This window comes from Cryptomeria japonica, chromosome 4 (genome assembly GCF_030272615.1).
Source record: "Cryptomeria japonica chromosome 4, Sugi_1.0, whole genome shotgun sequence".
In the NCBI taxonomy this organism is placed as follows: Eukaryota; Viridiplantae; Streptophyta; class Pinopsida; order Cupressales; family Cupressaceae; genus Cryptomeria; species Cryptomeria japonica.
Window position 1 is genome coordinate 255,825,714 of NC_081408.1, and position 23,094 is coordinate 255,848,807.

At 36.4% G+C, this 23,094-nt stretch overlaps 1 protein-coding gene across 2 annotated transcripts in view; it reads left to right on the top strand.

Moving 5' to 3' along the window:
* The window catches only part of LOC131065555 (arginine-specific demethylase JMJ20), a 169,449-nt gene that overhangs the window by 85,579 nt on the left and 60,776 nt on the right, over positions 1 to 23,094 (top strand). For both annotated transcript variants that reach the window (XM_058000101.2, XM_058000103.2), the window contains exon 4: positions 12,796 to 12,913. In XM_058000101.2, the coding sequence (XP_057856084.1) occupies positions 12,796 to 12,913 (118 nt within the window). The remainder of the gene's footprint in view (positions 1 to 12,795; positions 12,914 to 23,094) is intronic.

Consider the following 23,094-nt stretch of genomic DNA (forward strand, 5'->3'; position numbering starts at 1 on the left):
AAATGCATTCGCCCTTTTGAAAGTCTTATTTATCCAAGCATCCATTAGGTGTGCCAAAGTTCTCATCTTTTCTAAATTATCAACTAAGTCTCGAGGAAGCAACGGTGGTGGCATAGGTGAAGGATCATGTTGCCTTAGAGGTTGCTTGAACTGCTGGAAGTAAGTCCTTGACGCACTCACTTCTCTTTCCAATTTCTTATTCTTTTCTACTTCCAATCTCAACATATCATGAACAGTCTTTATTGTATCATTCATGTCTTCTAACGCCTGCTCAATAGTGGGAGGACCTAAATCAATAGTCTCCAAATCATACGCTTCGATTGTGATCTCACCTTCATGCTTGTCTACTCTTGGAGTGGCAATTTGTAATACTCGAGATCTTATACTATCTCTTGTCATCTTTGACATCTTAGTCGCTTTCTTCTTCTCAACAATCTCTAGAGTTTTGTTCAGGAAGCTGTCCAAGTCATTAAGAGGCTCCTCTTCTATCATGATGACTTCCTTTGCTAATCTCTCCTTGAGCCATGCTGGGATAGAAAATTTCTCTTCCTACTTGTACCTCCTTAAGCTGTTGATCTTCTTGGGGTGGAGAGTTCACTTCTTAATCTTCATTTTCAATATCCGCATACACATCTTTGCTTTCTTTGTTATTAACGTGCTCATGTTGAACTGAACTGCTTTGGTTCTATGGTTGTTTACCTTTATCTACTTTTTCGCATCTACTGTTTTGAACTGGAGACTCCATAGATTCATTTACTCCATGATTTAGGCTCTCTCTGGGCGGTTGACCCTCTTGACCGGTTGCTGGATTCATCTCCACTTCGTGTACGGAAGTACTAGTGGAAGGGCAACTTGAACCTGATTCGTGCTTCTTGTGTGAAGGTTCTTCCTTATGATTTTCTTTTATCTTTGATCCTTTGGAGTGAGCTGACTGGGTGGCATTTCCACTCACCTTGCACTTTCTGTATCTTCATTGGATGATACTACCTCTCCCATCAACTCAAAAGTCAGCTGTGTATTTTGGCAATTTAATTTCTGGATTTGGATGTTTACTCATCGTTGCGTGTGTGTTAAACTGGCTTTATAAAATCTTTCAAGGTGGTGATCTCTACATCAGTCCAATTGACCTTCACCTCTTTATCTTTCGCTTGCTCATATATTGGTTGAAGGCGTCTTCCACTATCTTGTGCCTGATATAGAATGTTGATGACCTTGCACATCTTGATGATGTCAATTGATAATCTTGAGCACATTCTTCTTCTTATTTTAAAATCATCTTGAGCATTCATCCAATGATCTTCTAACTGTAACTGATGCTTATGCTTTCGTTAGATCTCCTCATGTTGTCGCAAGGATCAAATTTGTCTCTGGAGAAGTATGGAACGTGGATATCAATAACCCTTCTAACTATCGCACGATTATGGTCAATCCTCTCTTTGGCAAGCTCTTTGGGAGCATGTTAGAACATAGGATTAGCAGCTGGGCAGAGAAGGAAGGTAAACAGGCTAAAGGGCAGACAGGTTTCAGGGCAAGACATTCTACCACTGCATCACTCTTCGACATTTGATAGAAAAAATCTGGAACACTCAAGGTGAGGAAGCTTATTGCTGTTTTGTGGACTTTAAGAAAGCTTGTGACACGGTGCCTAGAGATTGTAATGTCCCTACTAGTTAGAGATCATTGTCCTGCAAAACAGATTGTTAGAACACAACAAAAATATATACATAACTAATCTAATTTGCAATTAAAGTTCAATTACTTAATTAACACTAATTTCATTTCTTAAAAAGGATACGAGTGCAACACTGGGACATGTCCTTAGGTGGCTGTGGAGCTCGCCTTGTTGGAACCCATCTTGGTTCCAAGCCATATAAGGAAATCGAACGTTAATTCGATTCCTGTCTTGGATGTAATTTCTTACACCCAAGCCATCCAGGAAATCGAAGGTTGATTCGATTCCTGTCTTGGATGTAATTTCTTACACTCAATCCATACCAAGGAAGACCATCATATATGATCAATTCTTTGCCTTGGATGATGCATATAATCATCCAAGTCTACCAGAGGGGATCGGCCAGATCCGTCTCTTCTTGGATGAACTTTGTCAACCAAGCCATACATATATGCATATAGATATTCAATATATACTTCCTACCAGGGATTATCATAATCTCTCCATTAGGCTAAGGGAATTTCTTCCCTATAGCCTCCATCATATAACCACATTAATATTACATTTTATAATTCATTACTGTTTTCCATTCCATAATTTACGTCTTCATTTACATATTCTTTAATCTTTCTAATGATCCTAAATATACATACATATTCTACATAGATACCTATCTTTATTGCTACATTCATATAAGTAATCATTAGAGATATATGTATTCATAAAAATGCATTAATATATATGTGTATGTGTGGCACACACGTCCACACACATATATACCTTAAGACTTCTTAACCCCTCTTACCTGTACGTAGATTGTAGCCTGCGGTTGGAGTTTGCACTGTAGATGTTGCCTACAGATTGGGAGGCATACCACAAAGAACACAAATGTTACTTCCTGTAAATTGATAACAATTCTGATCTGATCTTATCAATGGTGATGTCACTAGATGCTTTTGATTCCTTCCCTTTATATCTCTCCATTTGAGGGAGAGGTCACACCTCTTCATCATGTATGCCCTTTGGCAAGAGACATACCCTTTCACCATTAGCACCCTTTGAAAGAGTGCAACTCTTCATTATTTCTACCATTTGAAAGGGACACAACCTTTCATAATCAGATCTGCACTTATTATTTAAATCAGATCTCCACTTCTCATTTCCAAATTATCCCACCTCTCAAATGAGGTTTTCTTCTCCCTTTTATATATCATTGTTGAGGGAGTCACAACTTTTCATTTCATGTCTTTTGACTTTTCATTAACTTAATTAATTTCAAATTAATCATATTTAATTATATCATTTTATATTTTAATTTTATTATTATCATTTATTATTAAATTCTATTTCAAAGTGGGGATATTACAGAGATAAACTATGGCACAAAATGGAAGAGCTAGACATACCGGATGGGTATAGAGATGCAGTTCATAGATTATATGAGAAGGTTAGAGCTAAAATTAGAACAAGTGAAGGCATGTTAGTGTGTTTTTGCAGTGATATTGGAGTTAAACAGGGCTGCCCTCTATCTCCCACGCTTTTTGGGCTATACATTGACAAGTTAGAAGCTTGGTTAAGCAAGACAGAGGGTGAGGGTGTTCAGTTGGCAGGTTATGTGGTGAAACCCCTTTTGTATGCTGATGATCTTATCCTAATTTCAAAAACAGCTCATGGGTTAAGAGAACATCTGAAAGCTTTAGAAGGCTTTTGTCAGGAGGTTGGGATGCAAGTGAACATATCCAAGACCAAAATCATGATTTTCTCATTAAAAAGAAAAGACAAACAAGTTACCTTTCTTTTTGAAGGCAGCCCATTAGAAATAGTGAAAGAATACAAGTACCTTGGGATCAACTTTCACTACAAGCTCAGTTGGGAGACTTGTAGGACAAAAAGGATACAAGGAGGTTGGAAAGCCTCATACTTACTTCAAAATAGGTGCAGAAAAGTGGAACTTTGGGATTGGAAAACCAAGAAAACCCTTTTTGGTCTTCTAGTCACACCGGTTGTTCTCTATGGTTGTGAAGTATGGGGTAGCAACATGTCAAACTGCAATTGGAGGCAACTAGAACGAATCCAGAAGCATTTAATTACAAGCAATCTCAAAGTTAAAAGCACGATCCCGTATGAAATTTTGTTAGCTGAAGCAAGTACTTTTCCTTTGGAAGCCTCGGCTATAACCCGATTGATATGTTTTTTAAAGAAAGTTGCGAACATGGATAACCATCGCTGGCCTAAAATGGTTGTGGAAGAGATGCTAAATCGGAGGAAGAAAACCTGGATGAAGCAGAACAAAACTGGATGAACAAGTGGAACATTGATTTGTATGAGTGTCCTAACACCAACCGTGAAATAAAAAGTTATGTTATTGAAAAATTTCGTATTACCATGTGGACAAAGCAAGTTGGGTGGAAAAAAGCATACTACATCAAAGAGTTTAATCCAACAAAGGACCACGGTGAAAAAACATATTTAGAGGCTATTAAAGGTAAAGCACGAATGCTAATTGCACAACTGAGAACCGGGTCACACCACCTTAGATGCGAGACCGGTAGGTGGAAGATACCTAAAGAAACATGGGAGGAAATAACTTGCATATTCTGCAATAAAGGGGTTGTAGAAATAGAATGGCACTTCATCATGGAGTGTGCGGCTTATGAGGACATCCACACTTGGTATGAAAATGGATTAAAGGTTGACAACATGCATCAGTTATTTGAAGAAGATAGAATTAATCAGACTGCTAGCCTCCTAGTCAAAATCAATAGTAGAAGATTGGACAGGGAAAAGAATCTGAAGATTAATTAAGAATGGTATCCTCGGTCCCATAGACTGATCAGTCTCATGGACGCCATTAAAATCTTTCATTCATTCATTCATTCATGCTGCTTGTAGGGATGGACAGACTTCTAATGATTGCCCGACTGAAATGGGAAAATCAATTCTCGTCTTGTGTCTATTCTTTTGTACTTCTAATGATTGCTCGATTGAAATGGGAAAAGCAGTTCTCGTCTTGTGCCTGTAGGGATGGACACCTTAATGATTGCTCGACTAAAATGGGAAAAGCAATTCTCATCTTTTGTCGATGTGATGCTTCTCCCATGGAACTAGGCTCTGAGCCATTGATTCTCCCACCCTTTTGCTAACTCCACTAGTTATGGAAGCAAGCCCCTGGAACTATACAGCTGGAACTCCCACCCACACCTTCTATTCCCACCCAACCCTTCAGAGTGCTTTCACCTTTCCTTCCTCGATTCAATCAGACTTTATATGTATCTTCGGTACCATGGGGCACCTTCTATTCAAACCGAACGGCTAGTTTCTGTAATGTCCCTACTTAGTACCTTGGAAAGAATACAAATAGTTGGTGAACTAAGACAAGACAAATTACTTTCTTACTTAATACCTCTAAAAATTCCCTATAAAATACCCTGCAGAACACATTCAAATTATTATATTCATTTGGCATATTGAATTTGAATTCTTATAGTTGTTTTCATTATAAATATTTTTTGTTGCCGATTAATGTTTTGGAAATGGAGTAATGATTGGGTTGCCGAGCCAACCCATGCTAAGCCCACCGGGTCTTACTAACATAGTGTGTATATTCAAGCAGAATTAAATCTATTATAAATAATCATATAAATATTTTTCAGAACCATACTAATTTCTGATATAAACTTCAAAGTATCTACCCAGTACTCTTTTGGCAAAAAACGATATTCCTGTTATAGAATATTAATGTCTGCAAGTGGTCTTATGTGAACATACGTTGGTTTGAGAAAATTGTCTTACTTGTGCGTGGCGTGAATAGATTCAGATTGTCCGATATGATATTCCCAACTTCTCTCACAGCATGTGTTCTTTTTTCCCCCTTTATGCACACAGACTATAATTCTCAATCTCTTCCATGGTTGCCCATATTATATATTCCCCCAATATGTTCTCCCTACGATCTTCAAATGTTATTTATACCTTGGTGTCTATGTAGAAAGACACATCCTTTTATAAGAGACACACCTTTTCCAAGTGAATTGATTACTACTAAGGAATCGGCCTTGATTATATTGATTTGTTAATGCTAAACAAATTCGTGAATTCCCACCCTCTAGGGAATGACTTGGTCCTCTCCAAAATATCCGTTGACTGCTCTTTCCATATTATAAATACGATATTCATGATCTGCCACTTATTTTCCCGTGTAGAGAAGAACCACTACTTTTGACATATCACTTGTGTATTATGGTCATTTATTCATATAGTCAACTGTCATTTGGTTTGCTGTTGTGAATAACTTTGTCAACTACGTATTAATTATTTATTTACTGCGTAGCTGTCACACAGAACCATATATCTATGTCTGGGTTACCGCATGCATCAGTGTATAATACTCCAACTGTATTTATTTATACATTGCAGATTATATTCATATACTGTGTACTCAGAATATGTATCTGAGTCTTCAACAAAGTGTATGAGTATTCTGTACAGCTATCCATAATCTGATCAAAATTTGTATTGTATTTTAATATTGGTTCTATTTATGGTATCGTATTAATACGATATTATTTATAATGTATTTTGACAATTTATGTTATATTTTATATTTATTAAATAGCACGTTATATGATAAGTGTAATATATTCAATATATCTATTTTATGTTTTAATAGTATTTTATGGTAAAATTTCTTTAATAGTTAATATAATATTAATAATTGAAATATGAACGTTACATTAAAATAAAATAATAATAATAAATAATAGTCATAACAAATAATAAACATTAATAATCATATATTAGAGGAAAATCGTGAAGTCTCATAAATGAGACGATTTTTCCAATATTATTAAATGTTAATTAATAAATGTTTTAATTATCGTATTTATTTAATCCAATGTCCAAAGAGGGGTTATGACAGTTTCCCACCCACCCCCCTACCATTCTATAGGCTAGTACGGTTATAGATTGCCCCACAGTCGTAACATGCCTACTTAGTTTGGCGGTTCATATGACTACCCTCCCTATTCTAGCTTATTCTAGCAAGCGCATCCTTAAAATAGTAGGGCACTGATTAATCAAGAGGTAGATTATTGTGATCACTACCTTAGAATAGTAGGGGCCCATGTTACGTATAGAATCTGAATTCCAAAGTACCACGATTCCGACAGAAAGGGATTGATCGCTGGAACTAGAATTCCCGAATGGGGGTGGGAGCTTAGGAGGATATAGTAGGTGCCTGGGTGGGGGGGAATTATAGCACTATTTCTTGGGGTTTGACACCGATCCCCTATAGATAAATGGCTAGAACCCTAGCGAATCAAAGTTTCTCATATTTCGAGATAAATAGAGGCAGCATAACCCCTTGGTCGTAACTAGAATTCCCAGGGAACCGGGTTGGGGGGGCCCTACTATTTTAAGGGGCCGACTAGAATTCGCTGGGGTTCAGCTATACCCCCTCCATATAAATGGATAGAACCCTAGGGAATTCTAGGTGGGTGGGACTTGGCATGTTCGAAAACCCCCGTCTTCCGGGAGTGGGTGGGTGGATATAAGAGAAGTCCTCTAATTAATTAGCCTACTAGAGTAAGGGAACTATGATTCTTAATTAATTAGCTCGCTACCATAACCCACCCAAACTTGAGCCCCCCAGGGTGGGTGGGAGGCCCTCTATTCTATTGTTGAGTTGGGTTGGTTGGGAACTATAGTGCGTTCTGACAAACCTGCGCCCTTATAATAGTAGGGGGCCGGGCGGGCTTGTGATTGATCGGAGCCAGTTTCGAACTATAGTTGCTGTTATGTCATGTAGTCAATAGTCTCACCAACTCAAGCAATACCATCTTGTCGGTAGGATATCTTGGTAGCATGTGGGGTGGACAAGAGCATCCTTGAATTTTGATGTAGGTGAACTTGGGAAATTGGATATACCAAGCACCAAATTTCTTCACCAACTCGTTTGCTTGTGGGGATAATCTTTCATGTATGCTGTCTTGCAACGTCCTTGTCAAGGCTATGGTGAAAGCATCATTCACCCTCTTGTAGTTTGCTTTGTCAGGGTAGTGTAGCTGTGTATATGACTTGCATGCTCTCATCTCTCCAACTCCTATTCCTATTGGACCTCTATACTTCAATCCGGTGTACTCATGAGCTTTGGCAGGTGAATATATGAGATAAGAACTATAATTTCCCCATTTTAGCCTGACATCAGATGATGTGTTGTTAGCCCATTTTGCCTTTGTCCCGAGGGCTAACCTGGACTTTACAGGGATCAGTGAGGGAATTGGCCTAGGCGATTTCAGTTTTAGGCCAATTGGAGGTGTTCTGATAGGGTTTCTGGATACTTACTATTTATAGTAAGTCAGTTGTGGCTTAGTGGGCGGAAATATTTGATGCATTTCATAATGTGAATATTTTGGTGTATTTAATTCTTCGCCTAGTTTGTCAATTTAATGAGCCATTTATTAATTGGGTGATTAAATTAAAAGTTTCTAAAGTTAAATTTAAATAGTTAACTTAAGTGATTATTAAATGCTGGGACTAATGTTTTAAGGGAAAAATTAAAAGTTCCTTTTAATGAGGAGACATAAGGGGGATAAAATTATTTTATTATAACTTGTTTAGTCCCACATTTATGGTGCTTTGGGATTTGTGCCCAAAAAGTTATAAATGAGAGCTTGCTGAAGAGGATATCTTGGAAATTGTGAAACTTAGAGTTTGTATTTCCTGGAGATTTTTTCAGGCTTTTTGAGGACGACCACCCTCGAAAGCAACATTCCCTATGCCTGTGAAAGATCAGGTCTGGAGAATAATTCAATCAGGCATAAGAATGAATGAAGGGCATTGCTAATTACAGTTCGGACTGTGTTTGCTCAGCTAAGGGAGAAATCGCAGGTTATTGTGACTGGAGTTCATTAATTCTCAGTGCTGAAGAACATATTACAGGTTATTCGAATTTGGAAGGGAGTTAATGCTAATGCCAATCAGCGTAGTTTCCGCTCATCTGGAAGAACAAACACAGGTACATCAACGTTGCTGCTGCTCTCAATGACTGGGACGTGTAGTGCATGGAGCTGCAGATTCAAGACTACGTCAGTAATAATTTCTGAGTACGTTTTCTATTGCTGGGTGTATAGTGGGTGTGCTGGACACTGTGGAAGGTTCGTTGCAGCATTGGCACAAGGTGCAGATATCTGATTGTGAAGGCGTGTGGCTGGAGGGGAGTTCATGGAGCTTGACTGGCACTGGGGAAGCTGCCAGTAAGCCACAGTTCGAACCATTAACTGCATTCAAACTACTGGTAGAATCAACGCAGACCAAGGGGTATGTAACATAGGTACTGAAACTGTATAATGCATTCCCCTATTCATTTCTCAGTTTGAAATCAGATTACTGATTATTGGATTGAACTCATGAATGCTGTTCATTATGTTTATTTTATTTTGAAAACCTTTGAAAATACCTGTTGTTATAAAATCTGAGCCCCTTCAAGTAAAGAGTCAGAAAGATAATTTCAAAGAATGTAAGCCAAGTGTTTGACAGAATGACAAAAAACCAAGGTGGCTAAACTAAGGAAATAAGACTGGTATATTACGGGGAATATTACAGTGATACTATTTTTGCCATTCATTACATACAGCGTCATCAAACCAGGTTCCTCATTAATCGCTTGGGTTATTGTTTTGATTTATGAATGTAAAAAGTGGTCAATACAATGTCAGGAAGTAATATTGGGGACTGTGAATATTTGAAAGTATTGCCATCACTGTTAATTAATAATTTACTGGTAGCAAATTCTGAGTACAAGCTACAGCAGTAGCAATATGTGAATGCTAATCATTGTTTTGAATACTTGAGATTTGTTAATCACATTGCACATGAGTTTCAAAAAATGAATGCATGGAAACAAAATAAACGCACCAGGTTCAGCTAAACCACAGGGACATTTCAAGGAAACAAAAAATCAGCCACCTTGTTAATTACATTCCAGGGCAGCCTATTACAGGAACTCATGTAGAATGTCTTAGTGCGCTGAAGTCTCTTCAGTTGTATGTCAATGTTATTGCTTATGATTCTTGCCCAGTTGATCTTTTCCTTTCCATTTGATATTGTCTCCATGAAGTAGAACATCTAGTTCTCAAACTGTTGTTTTTTAGGACTTCCTATAACTCGGTTGAGTAGAGTGATCAAATCACCAAACTCTTGCTTGAAATCAATTCTATGTAGCAAACTGGGAACCTTTGATATGCATGGTCTAGTCTTCGATACCCAATGCTTGTTGATTATACCCAGACATCTATCGGGATCATCCTCATTTACTGCTTGCGCTCCTTTTCTTTTGTAGATCATGCCACTGGGTTTGGGTATGTGGAAAGCCTCGTTGATGGCTGTCTTGGATAGGTAAGCAAGTACTCTTCCATCATGTGCTACTGCCTTTCTACTATTGGCATCATAATGTTTGGCACACTCTACTATCAATTCATTGCATTGGATGGCCCGAAGGAAGTCTGCGGCCTTCACTATCCCACTCTTGATCATCCTCTATGAGAATCTAGATGGCTTGCTTGTGTATAGGGGACCTTGAAACTTCTTCATATTGAAATGTCTGATTGGTGTCTCCTACACTGCTCTGGAATGATGTGATCTTGGTTTCGGCCATTACTCCTCTTGAGTCCTCCTTGATGAGAGTTTGCCTAGAGACCACTCCTACCTTTGGGGCCACCATGCTCTACCTGAAAGAGGCGTCTAAGTTAGGGTGGTGATTTGATTTCAATGCTTATAATATCTAAAATGTATCTAGGTTAGTAATTCCTTCTAAAAAGCATATAAGATTGTTGAAATCTTGGTGAATTACTAAAACCGTAGGCATAGGTAAAACCCTAGACTTGTCTAAAATCTGAAAATTTCAAAATTATCATCTAATCAAATGGATTGCATCTTTAAAGCATGTTAGATGATCAAAATGTAATGAATCAAAGCACCTTATGATTAGAATCACATGAAAATAGTGAACATGAAAGCTGCACCAGCATCAAATTAGGTCTGATTTTAATGAAAGTGATCAAACAAAACTTAATTCAGAACTGCAAATTACTTCTAAATGAACTGGTAACTTCAAAATTATCACTTATTTAGCAAAAATGCCCCTTAGTATCATTGCGCTCTTGATCAAATGCTGATGTAGAATTACTGATTCTAGTGATGAATTCGCTGATGTTAATGAAGAATTCGTTGATGCAGAATGGAGTTCGCTGGTGTTCAGTTTGCTGATCCTTAATGGATATAATGTCGCTACTAACAATAGAAAATTTGCTATCCTTAGAAGATGGTTCGCTTGGTAAATAAAGGATTCGCTTAGCCTTGGATGAATTCGCCTCTCCTTGATCAAAATTGCTGATATTTAACAATGTCAAATCGCTGCAAATGAAGGATGGAATAGGTGATTGATCAAATGAAATGATCGATCGCCTCCTTTATAGAGGTGCAATGGCATGTCTTTTAACTAAATTAGGTCAACTTGATATTTCCCTTTAATGTTTTGCATTTGGAGTTCAAAAGCCGACTTGTTCATATCATTTCAAATTCAAATAAAAACTTTTACCTCTTGGGTGGGCTCTTTTCCTAGGCATAAGCACTTTAAATGTCATCTCTATCGCCAAATTAAGCAAACTTGAAAAAGTTCAGACTTTTGTTAGGGTATTGACTAGGCTTGAAGAAAGTTTGGACTTTGGAGGGGTTATTGACTGTCATGTCAAGGCAGATCGGACTTTTGATAGGTCACTGATTGGGCACAAGAAAAGTTCAGACTTTTGGTAGCCCACTTACTAGAAGAGTTCGGACTTCTAGGGGATCACTAACTGAGGTGCAAATTTGTTGAACTTTCCTATTCTTCATTTCATGCTCAAATGCCTTGGATTGATCTCCTTTCATCGTCCTCTTGATCATCAACTTCAACATCTTCTTCCACCCTTCGGCGGGGGATTTCGCTAGGCATTCATTGAGCTCCAGGTGAGGTCGTGGTTTAGACAGGGCACTGACTATTAAAGTTCGGACTTTCACTAGGTCACTGACTATGCTCAAAGATAGCTACCTTTACTTACTCAATTGGCTCTACTTTGTCAAACATCAAGCATTGACCTCTTAACATGTTCATCTTGCCTAGCAAAAACATCTTCACCTTAGATCGGACCCTGAAGGGGTCACTGATTGAGCAAGGAAGAGATCGGGTTCTGGAGGAGGCATTGACTGGAAAAGTTCACACTTTTGAGGGTTCACTGACTGTCAGCTGAGAAAGTTCTAACTTTCTGGGGGTCACTGACTGAGAGCTAAGGCCAGGCGAGGGATTTGGGGTTCACTGACTGTGACTTGACTTAGTCAAATTTTGAGCAAAAATCACTCACCTTGTCAACTCAAAGGGTCCTTAGTCGTTGTTTGGAGCCTTCTTCACAGTCCAAGTCTCCACACTACAATGATTTCAATCTCATAGCAATCCCTATGCTTGATTCTAATATTTTCATCTCAGGTGATGAAGATCAAATGAAATGCTCATCATGTATTGCTCACAGCCAGGGTGTTGAGGAACAAACCCACTCAACTTCATTTCATCTAAAGGATTGGACTACTTCCTACCTAACTAAAACCCTAAAACTAAATGCAAAAGAGGGGGTCCCCATTTGTGATGGGGTGATGTGTGGAATGGTCACAACACAACCCACTGGTGCAAAAAATGTCAGCTACATCAGTCCCTTGAATGCTCTCAGTTATAACTGGCACCATAAGATTCCTAATGGAATAATACTTACAAGCTATATAGGTTTCCTCCCTTCTCGGAAGCCCACCGGTCATCTTGAAAGTACTAACAACAAATGGTTTCTATTTCTATAGGCAGGACTTTTCTAAAAGAATGGTTTGCATGAGTACAGATTCTGATCTGCCCTAGGATAAGTTGCAACATCCTCTTTCCCAGCTTGTTTTGTTCTAATTAAATTTAATAATGTTTAATTTTGACAATTCATGATTATAATTTTTACCAGTTGTAGAACTAAACTATATTTACATTATCATTGTTCCAATTTGGTCAAAGTATGACATTAAATATCTATTTATGAAATTGTATGGTTGCTTCTCAGGGACATGGACTCCATTACATGCAGATGTATTCAGGTCATATAGCTGGTCAGCAAATATTTGTGGGAAGAAAGTCTGGCATTTTCTCTCACCTTCTCAGTCACATCTTTTATATGACAGGTACCTTCTAAAAATGTAAACATTTGGTTATTGTAAAATATAATGTAGTAGCAGAAGAATATGAATAGGGCTTCAGGAGTTTCAAATATTTCCTAATAGACCTGCCAGGCTTTGATTATAATCTGTACCATTGGAATTTCGTTATCCATGAAGAAAATGTTAGAAGCAACCATATTTTATAGGATTCATTTTTTTCACCAGCCTAAAGTTTTACACCAGTTAGAAAGTCAAAGTTTCCACTTTGATATAACAAAGCTCTTTAGCAGTGACATTCCATCAGTTGATATTACAAAGCAATTGCAGCAGTTGGAAAACATGCTAAGAAATTCTTCACAGAAAAGAGTGTGAGCTATATTATATGGAGTAACAAAGTCTGCTTTTTGAAAAATTATAGCATCTCATTCAATTATGCATTAAATACTTTTATTCTAGCATTGTCATTGTAATCGATCATAAGCAACTTGAATTTAGTGAGATAGGAGTGATTGATCCAAGGTTTATGACAAATTTATGCCAAGCCAATTCTTAAAATCAATGTCAAAACCTAGTGGAGACAAAGAATCTCCCTTTGCAGCTAATCACAATCATAGCTATTGGATGCAACAACCAATGCAAGTGCATTTTATATCCCCAAATTCTACAAATTTGTTGACAATATAAAATTAACAAGTAAATATTTAAGAAAAGATATGTTATTACAGTCATTTCAACATACTATCAGTGTTCCATGGGGATTTGTCCCCCCTCAAAAACCTGTGTTTTGGAAACTGAGCCATTTTGGGGATGTAGAGGAAACATCCTCTCACTGCCTCCTCCCCACGACTAACAGGGTGAGGACATTTCTGGAATGCCCTGCAGAAGCAAGGGATGTTCCCTCCTATTGGGGATTTTGGGAGTATGCCTGGCATCCTTGGGACAGCTTGGAGATTTCAAGAAGTCCCTCAATCGCCTTAGTGATGTCAGGGAGCATTCACAGTTTCTCTATGTCATGATAACGATCATAATTTGTGTCAAAGCCTTGAAGAAACAGACAACATGACGGCATGGACAAATGGTTGACCTTGGAAGAAGGAAGGAATATTTACATGGTATTGGAGGAAAAATAGACTATTGAAACAGCTGCTACTATTTTTATTTACTTGGATATGCTCTCCCTTATCTTAACTTTAGGAAATTGGTATACGAATATTTCTTAATTCCTACATGGTTGACACCTTGGGCCTAGCAGAGAGTAGATAGGAAGTGGTGAGGATGTGGTGGTGGTGGATGTGATCAAGTTTCATAAATGTTTGGGGTTTTTGCTGACTACCGTCAGAAGTTTCTAAAAACTCATATATTGGAAATTGCAGAGGAAAATAAATAAAAAGATTCAAGAATGGTGATATTCCTGTCTTGAACTATACAGCTTTCATCATTTAGATTTGTTAGATTCTTTGCTTCATCTAGCTCTCTAAAAAGAAAAGATTTAATAAAAATTAAAGAGGACTTGGTGTTGGAGAAATTTTGGAGATAAAATAAAGATGGCATGCGCCATGTGCTAACATTTTAATTTGCACCTTTTAGTGCAACACAATATAGAACATATGTCTTGTAGAACTGCTCTTAAAATTGGAAGTTGAAGCTTGCCCTAAAAATAAAAATTCACATATTATGAACAATTTGTACTTGCAATGTACAATCTTTACAATGTTTTTAAAGGGATTTCATGTTTAGGATGATTAAACGTTAAATATGTTTTTCAAGTGTAAAAGGTTGAGACACTGTCTCAACGCAAGGCATAGGACAATCTTGTGTTGCTTAGCTAAACATTGAGGTTGAACAAAGAAACTGTACATAGGATTGAATGACATCAAATGTTATAAGCTAAACATAGTCATTGCATCCAAAGCTACAAGCGACCGAATCTACAATTATTACAATAAAAAGCTTTCAATAATTGTTAAGTGATATAAAAATCATAAAGGTACATTAACACATAAGATAAGGCACTTCAATAGTAATTTAGAAGCAGAATAGGTGTGATAAATTTCGTTGAATGAATAACAAGTTCTGGATTGACAATAACATTCAATAGCAATTTTAGCAATATGCAGGCTTGAGAATTGTCATTAACATTTTAAGTGCAAATGACACTTATTTGTATCGTCTACAAAGGATTGTATGAAAATAAATGAAATAAATCGACTAGACTTCACCTCTAACTATGATTACTTACATGACGTGTAAGCGTTATGTAGTAACCACCCTCATAATCAAACCAAATTTTGTTTTGCAATTTTCATAATGTGTGACAAAGGCATTATGTCAAACATTTAGTAGAACAACATACAAATATTATTTCAGAGTATATTTTATAACATAGCTCAGGTGCAAATTTCATGTATGATAATGGGCATTCTTACAAATAAACAGTTTGGAAGCATAAAGCAATACATATACATTTTTACAAATGTTTGTCATTCCAGTATTTAAAACGAATATTCAAGTATACAATATTCAAATCAATATATTCTGACAGATGAAAAGCAAATACTGGAGTAATATCTCTACACATAGGGATTAGCCAATAAATTGGAGGAGCAGTAAGCTCATTCAAATCATACGTGCCATGGTTGGGACTGATGCAAGTTCGTTCCAGCAGCAATAATGGTCTAAGTTGTGCCTCCTTTTCACCTCCTTGTTCCATCTTCAAACATGGGTGAAGCTCCTTAAACTCCAAACTTCCCTTATAAGTTGTGACACTTTAGATAACTCCCAAAACGTTCATTTCAATTGTCCCATTCAAATTCCATATGCATCATTGGTTGGCTTCATGTAATTGACCAGTATGTTCATTAAAGACCTATGATGGGAGGGAATAATCCTAATGAGTACTCATGTAGGTTCAATACTTTGAATAGGCCCTGGCTTCCATTCTCTGTGCCTTTTCAGGAATTTTTTGATTAAATCCTTGGTGGAAGACAAAAATATTTAATGATGATCTGTTGAAATTGGATACGACCTGATGATAATTGATGAAAAACTCTCTAAAACTGAATCTACCTAGCCAAATATATTGTGAAAGTTCATTGAACTTATGGAGAATTGGCTGTAGATGACAAATTCTTTTGCTGCTTATTAGATTCTAATTGCTGCTAATCCAATGAAGATAATTACTGTTTATGACAAAGCCTTGCACATCTCATGCACACTTCTGTGCCCTGGTTGTGCATTCCTGTCTCGGGTGTGATTTTAGCATCTAACAACAATTTTTTTAATGACAGAACTTAATGAAATATGAGCCTATGTTGTGGTGCACTTTCTTGAAATTGTGTGCAGTTTAAAAAAATTAAAAGAACTTTGGAAAACCTATGTTCATAACAGAAGCAATTTTCTTGCCCCTATCATATTTTATAGAAAATACAAAATTCAAAAAAGGCACAATTCTCCTTTGTTTGCTATTGCTGACTTTTTTCTTTTTGATTTTATTTTTCTATTGTGATTGGATGCAACTCTTTTTGGCCGCTACTGCCTCTTTAAACAAAGGGCATGTCTCTAAAAAGCAGAGAAACGAAAATCGCCCAAAATCGCCTAGGCTTGGTGAGTCCAGGGGGCTCGGACTCAGTCGAGTCTGGGGTCTAGACTCGCTTGGACTCGGACTCGCCCATCGCCCAGACTCATTGAGTCTGGCGAGTCCCGACTCCCAGACTCGACTGACGGCAATGACATTTTATGTTTAAAAAAACAACTTACAATATGTTTTCAATTGATTTTTTTTTGTTTATATTATGCTTTTAGCCTAAAAGTGAACTTCATTTCATTGATTTGGCAAAAGAGGAGGAGAAAGGTGAGTTGTGAGGAGAAACATGGGTTCATTGAAGGAAAAACAGGCTCAAGATTTCGTCCATAAATCACATTGGGGCTGCATTATACTTTCATTTGGTGCATCAAGAGTTGGAAAGGAAGAGTTTGCATCTCATTTCAAGCTTGTTGTAAGAGGTAAGATTGATTTTTTGAGTTTTTTTTGTTTCTTGTAAGCAAAAATTTCATTGTAATTTGCTTGATTAATTTTCTATTCATTTCATTTGAAAGTTTTACATTTTCTTCCAAAACCTAATGTAGGTAAGCCATAGGGTTTGTAAATTTCAAAAAAAAAAAGTAGGGTTTGAAATTTTGATCAAAGCCTACATTTCTTTTTAAATTTTTTTATAAACCCTACCTTAGTACCTACATTAGTTTTTTGAAAAAAATGTACAATTTTTTTGATATTAATTTATGACAATGCACAAATTCTCAAATATTAATTTTTTTTGTATTTGTAATAATGTCTTACTGCAACAACCTTGACTTTTTTATTTGCCTCAATTTTCACATTACCTAAACTCCTAGTTAGAAAGGACCGTGCTTGGAAATATCATGAAGTTTTTCTCGGGCCAAAAAAAGGACAGAAAAAGTGTAAATTTTGTAAAACAATCTTCCATGGAGGAATATATAGATTAAAATACCATCTTGCCAACATGGCCATGATGTTGAACCATGCACATTAGCAATTGTTGAGGCTACACGTGAGTGCTATGTGCAACTTGAAGCGCTTGAAGAAAAGAAGGAAATGGTGAAGAAGAAAAAGGAAGATGTGGCAGGCATTGGTTGTGTTGGAGGGCCTTCTTCCATGCCTCCATATCGTCCTAGTGCTAGTGCTTTTGCTTTTGCTAGTGCTCATGATCCTGGCACTACCCGTGGTAGTGGGAGTGTTAGCATTGGTCCTAGAATTGGTAAATCTAGGCTGGAATCCTACTTTGAGCCTAGAACTACTCCTGGCTCCCAACTGTCACTTGAGAGCATGAGTTGGAACAAGGAGGTCCATGATGCCGCACGATTGGTTGTCAGTAGGTTTTGGTACCATTGCACTATTCCATTCTTTGCAGCTAGGTGAATATTTTTTGTTTGATTGTTTTAATATTAATAGTTTGACTCTTGGCTTGATTTTTTGGTGTACATAGTAAATACTTATCTCATTTAATTTATTTGTGACAGGTCCCCTTATTGGCAGGAAATAGTTGATGCCATTACCATATGCCTTCGTAGGAGGGATGCAGGCTCCTTTAAGGCATAGGCTTGTAGTTGTTTTTACTTTTGATATTTGTATGGAACATTTGATCATATGATGACATGGATTTTTTATTCCATGAGTTTTGTAATATTGTATACATTTGACAATATTTATATATCTATGTTTGTTATTTCCTTTAGCTACAATTTGCGTTTATGCTTATGTGATTGATGTATACTTGTGTATGTAATCCAATTAGCTTCTATTTGATGATGTTATTGTGTCTTTAAGGTGTATTTAATAAAGGGTGCATGAAACAAGTTTTAAATCTTTAAAAATCTCTAAATTTCTTGAGTTTTTCACTTTGTCGAGTCCAGCCGAGTTTTTTTTGCCGAGTCCGAGTCCAAGTCCCGAGTTGAGTTGGCCTCACTGAGTCCAAGTCCCGAGTTGAGTCGGCCTTGCCGAGTCCGAGTCCCGTTTCTATGCTAAAACATGATGGTTGCCTTTTTTATCTTTTTTATTTTAACTTTTGTTTGATTTTTTTTTTTGTTTAAATTTTTAAATTTTTTAAAATCTATAATTTTTAAAAAGTATTAATTATTAATTGATTTTAGATCAATTAATAATCAATAATTAATTTTTTTTTAATATTTAATTTTAATTGTGAAATATTAATTAACATCCAATATTAAAAATTAATAATAATTAAAAAAATTATCAATTAAAAATTAATGAAAAATTAAACTCAACAAACAATTTATAAGGATTTAACTATTCATTATTTGAACTTTGTCATGACAATCTATGAATTCATTTGAAATGACTATCATGTATTTATTTTTGACATAGGGTTGAATAGTATTTTGGTTTTGTTGGGGAATGACATAAGACTACTGGCTTATCCATCGAGTCATTCAATTTGGCTCAAAGGTTCTAGATATTATATAAATGTCTTTTAGCTTCACAAGAAAAATGTGGTTGGCCGAATGTGCCAAGTTTGTTTATAAATAAATATTAGTTAGCCGAACGTATAAAATGTGTAGAAATTAGTTTTGATAAATAAATCTATGTTATGTAATTGTATTTATTGTTCTTGACGAACTTGATAGTTGTCGACGCTTGGTAATCTTAACCAACCGTGGGCTACTATTTATCCACTCATTTTGGATGTCTTAGGACCTTGTTATCATTGTCATGTACACATTGCATATTGGAATAAATGCTCTATCTTTATGAAGTTATATTGTACTTGCTATTTTTATGTTTTGATATTCCATGTTTTCTAAGTTACATTCTGTTTACTCTGTATGTAAGTAACATAATCGTACTTGAGTAAGCATTTGGCAATGTTGTCAATACGAATCCAAAAAATATAACTCATAGATAGGTAGTATGGCAATTTAATGCGCCGACTGATAGAAGAACCCTAAGTAATTGAAACTAAAGAGGAAGAGTAGACGATAGAAGTTGAATTGATGCAAGACTTTGTGTACTTGTGGGAAGTATCCATCAACTCATACGTTCGAAGGGAGGCTCTCCAGCGAGAGGTCCTTGAGAGCACCATTTGAGATAACTTTACAATGAACGACGAGGTAGATCATCTTCTCTAAAGACTGCCAAAGTTGTTCACATGTAACATTATTGCAGTTTGAGACCTTTGGGAAGAAAGGGACCGAGAGCAATGTCAGCAGCAAATACTACAATGGTACGAGAACAAGAACCGGAGGGAGGAAGAAGAACATGATACAAGTAGACATTATACATTCTGCAATTAATTTCCTTGCGGCCAAACAAAGACCAAACACATTGCAAGTGGTTGAGAAGAGGGTGAGGGATCAGTGAGAAGATCCCTCCGGCTTGAAGAGCAAAGTGAATGATGGTGACACTTGTAGAGAATTGTTGATAGATTGAAAAGTCTAGCAAGAAGTAAAAGTAGAAGTGCAACAAAAGCCATAGTTGAGAGAGATAGAAACCATACGAGAAGGAAGGTACAACATATCATACGAGGAGTGAGAGGGAGGAGATTGCCAAACATGTAATATCCCCTTTTAGGATTTACCTTAATTTGGTCTTATCTTGCTGTCTTAATGTAGTTTTCTCCTCTAATCTGTGCAACCCTATATGTGCCAAAAGTAGAGGCACCACTAGAGCAGATTTGAATAGGGGTCTAAGTAAACCCCTATCATGTTGGACAAAATGTGGAAGTGGAATTTGGGCAGTCCCCCTGAGTCTGTTCCGTTCTCCTTCTTCCAATCATTACATATCCTTGGTATCGAATGGTTGTATCGTATGGAGAATAAACATGTCATTTGATGATGATTAATTAAAATCGCACCTCTCCATATTTAATTCGATACTGTTAACTGCTTCCTTATGATAATCCATATTATTCTTTTATCGCTACTACCCATAACTGATGACTATTATCAAACTAATCATCATCTGCACTCATACAGATATTCTGTAAGTCCCTGTACCCTCATTAATCGATACTTTCTTTAGTTGATATCCTTGAATCTGTATGTGTGATCGACCTTCAAAGTCCTTCCCTTGGGACTGTGCTACGAATTCTTAATTACTTATTGTTTTTTTTTATAATTGTTACCAACACCATATATTACCATTTCTAAAGCTGTGATAATCTCGTCTTCTAAGGGAGTCGACGAATGTTTTTGTTGCCCTAGCATACGATGTATTCCTTATTACTTATATTGCCCGTGTTGGTAGGCAACTATCATATGTATGTCAGCTTGCTGAAGACCATATGTATACTTTCTTGTTGGGTCTTTTCTTCATCAGGACTTTAAATATAACTCTGTTTATTTATATTATTATTTTATTTGAATATTTAATAAGTATTTATTAAATAATAGTATAAATAGATAAATTTTGAATAATCATTCATTAGTAACTACTATATTAAGTAATAATAATAATTGTTTCTTTTAGGATATATATATATATCAAGGAGGGGACATGACAGTCCGCCCTTCCTGAAATTGCTTGTCCTCAAGCAATTGACAATTTTCTCAAACTAAGTCATTAACTAATAAACTCAAGGTATACATATGTATATAGACATGAAGTAGACATGACGTATACATACACAATACATGTACACTTGAGGCATGATGCATTAAGAGTATGTAAGACATGGATGGCTTGAAATAATACATGTGAAGTCATTTAAACACCTGCAAGGCTTGAAGTATATCAAAGTAACACTTGTAGCAATATTCACAAATACACGTAAGATGTGAAATGTACACATCACATAGAGGTGCAAAGCATGTATATGAAACACACATAGAGTAAACACCTTATGTTCCTGAATACATAAGACATGAGTCACACACATGAATACACATAAGGTGTAAATCCAAACATATAAGGCGGAAGCATCTACATAAAACACGGAGTATACACAAGGTGTGATTATACACATGAATATACACAAGGTGTGAAACATATGTGTAATATAAGTTAACACAATTAAGGCATGGAACATACAAGTGAAATACATGTAACGCATAAAACATACAGTGCATAGGCATGAGTCCGCTTAAGTTTATGAAGCACAAAAAGTATGAAGCATGCACATAAATTCTCTTATATATGGGAGTGTATGTGGTTATGGGAGAGGTACTTCTATAGACAAACATATGCATGTAAAGCATTCATGATAGATACACTTAGAGAATGCACATGGGGTAAGCATTCTGAAAAACACATTAGTCCTGAAGCAACTATGTTTAAGATGTGATGCATTTTCAAGATATAAAGCATACGTTTAGAAAGGTGTGTGTGACACAGTCATGCTGAAAACGTGACAGACATAGAGCAATCACATAATTATACATACAATACAAGTATACATGTACACATATTAAACATACAATGGAGCAAACATATTGAAGATACAATAAACACATAAATATCCACAAATGATGAAGTCTATACACATTTAAGAGAAACATACATAAGGCACATGAATACACTTAAATCATGAAGCAATTCACTCAAATACATATCAGACATGTAGCACAAATCCATAAGTATATACATGAAGTATGAAATAGCACCCATGTAAACATGAAGGAATATAAATAAGGCATGAAGCATAAATGAAGCATTCACGTAAAATACAAAGTAATATACCAATACGCTGAGGCATGGAGAATGCACATAAGACTTGTAAAGCCTGAAGCAACACAAATATATGTAGGGTACAAAGCACATATAAAAAAGGCACTCTTGGAGTGGACATGCTAAAGACACATCAGTCATGAAGCAACACATAAAGACACAAGTCATACATGCTGAGAACATATTAGGCATGAAGCAATCACACGATTACACGTAGTATATATACAAAGAAAACATAAAGCATGCATTAGGAAGGTGCAAGATGTAATCAAGCTGAAAACATGACAGCATTAAGCAATCCTATAAACTTTCACACAAACATACATATATAATAGAGCAATCATGTTGAAGACACATCAGGCATATAGTAAACATATAAAGATCTACAAGTCATGAGACATATGAAACATACACTTGAGAGAAATATACATAGCACATATGAATACACTTCAGCATAAAGTACTCCCTTAGGGAATGAATGCACACCAATGCATGAAACAGATAAAATTACAATATATACATACATACCGATTGTTATATACATATTTATAGTTTGATTAATTGTAAGAGATTTTGTTGCAGATTATTGATTTGGGAATGGAGTCATGATTGGGTTGCCCAACCAACCCATGCTAAGCCCACCAGGTCTTACTAACATGGTGTGGGTCTTATTTCCCTAATCATACTTTGTTTGGGAATGAAGTCATGATTGGGTTGTCCAGCCATCCCATGCTAAGCCCACCGGGTCTTACTAACATGGTGTGGGACTTACTCCCTCAATCATATTCTGTTTGGGACTAAGAGTTATGACCAGACTGCCCATCTAGACCATGGTAAGCCCACCGGGTCTTACTAACCATGGTGTGGGTCTTACATTGCTTTTCATACTCTGCACCCCTGGCAGTTCATTATATTATTTCAGATGTGAATTAAATTGTCCATTATTCCATTGCTGTTCATTAATGTGTTCATTGTACCTCCTTAATATTATTATCGTAATGTATAA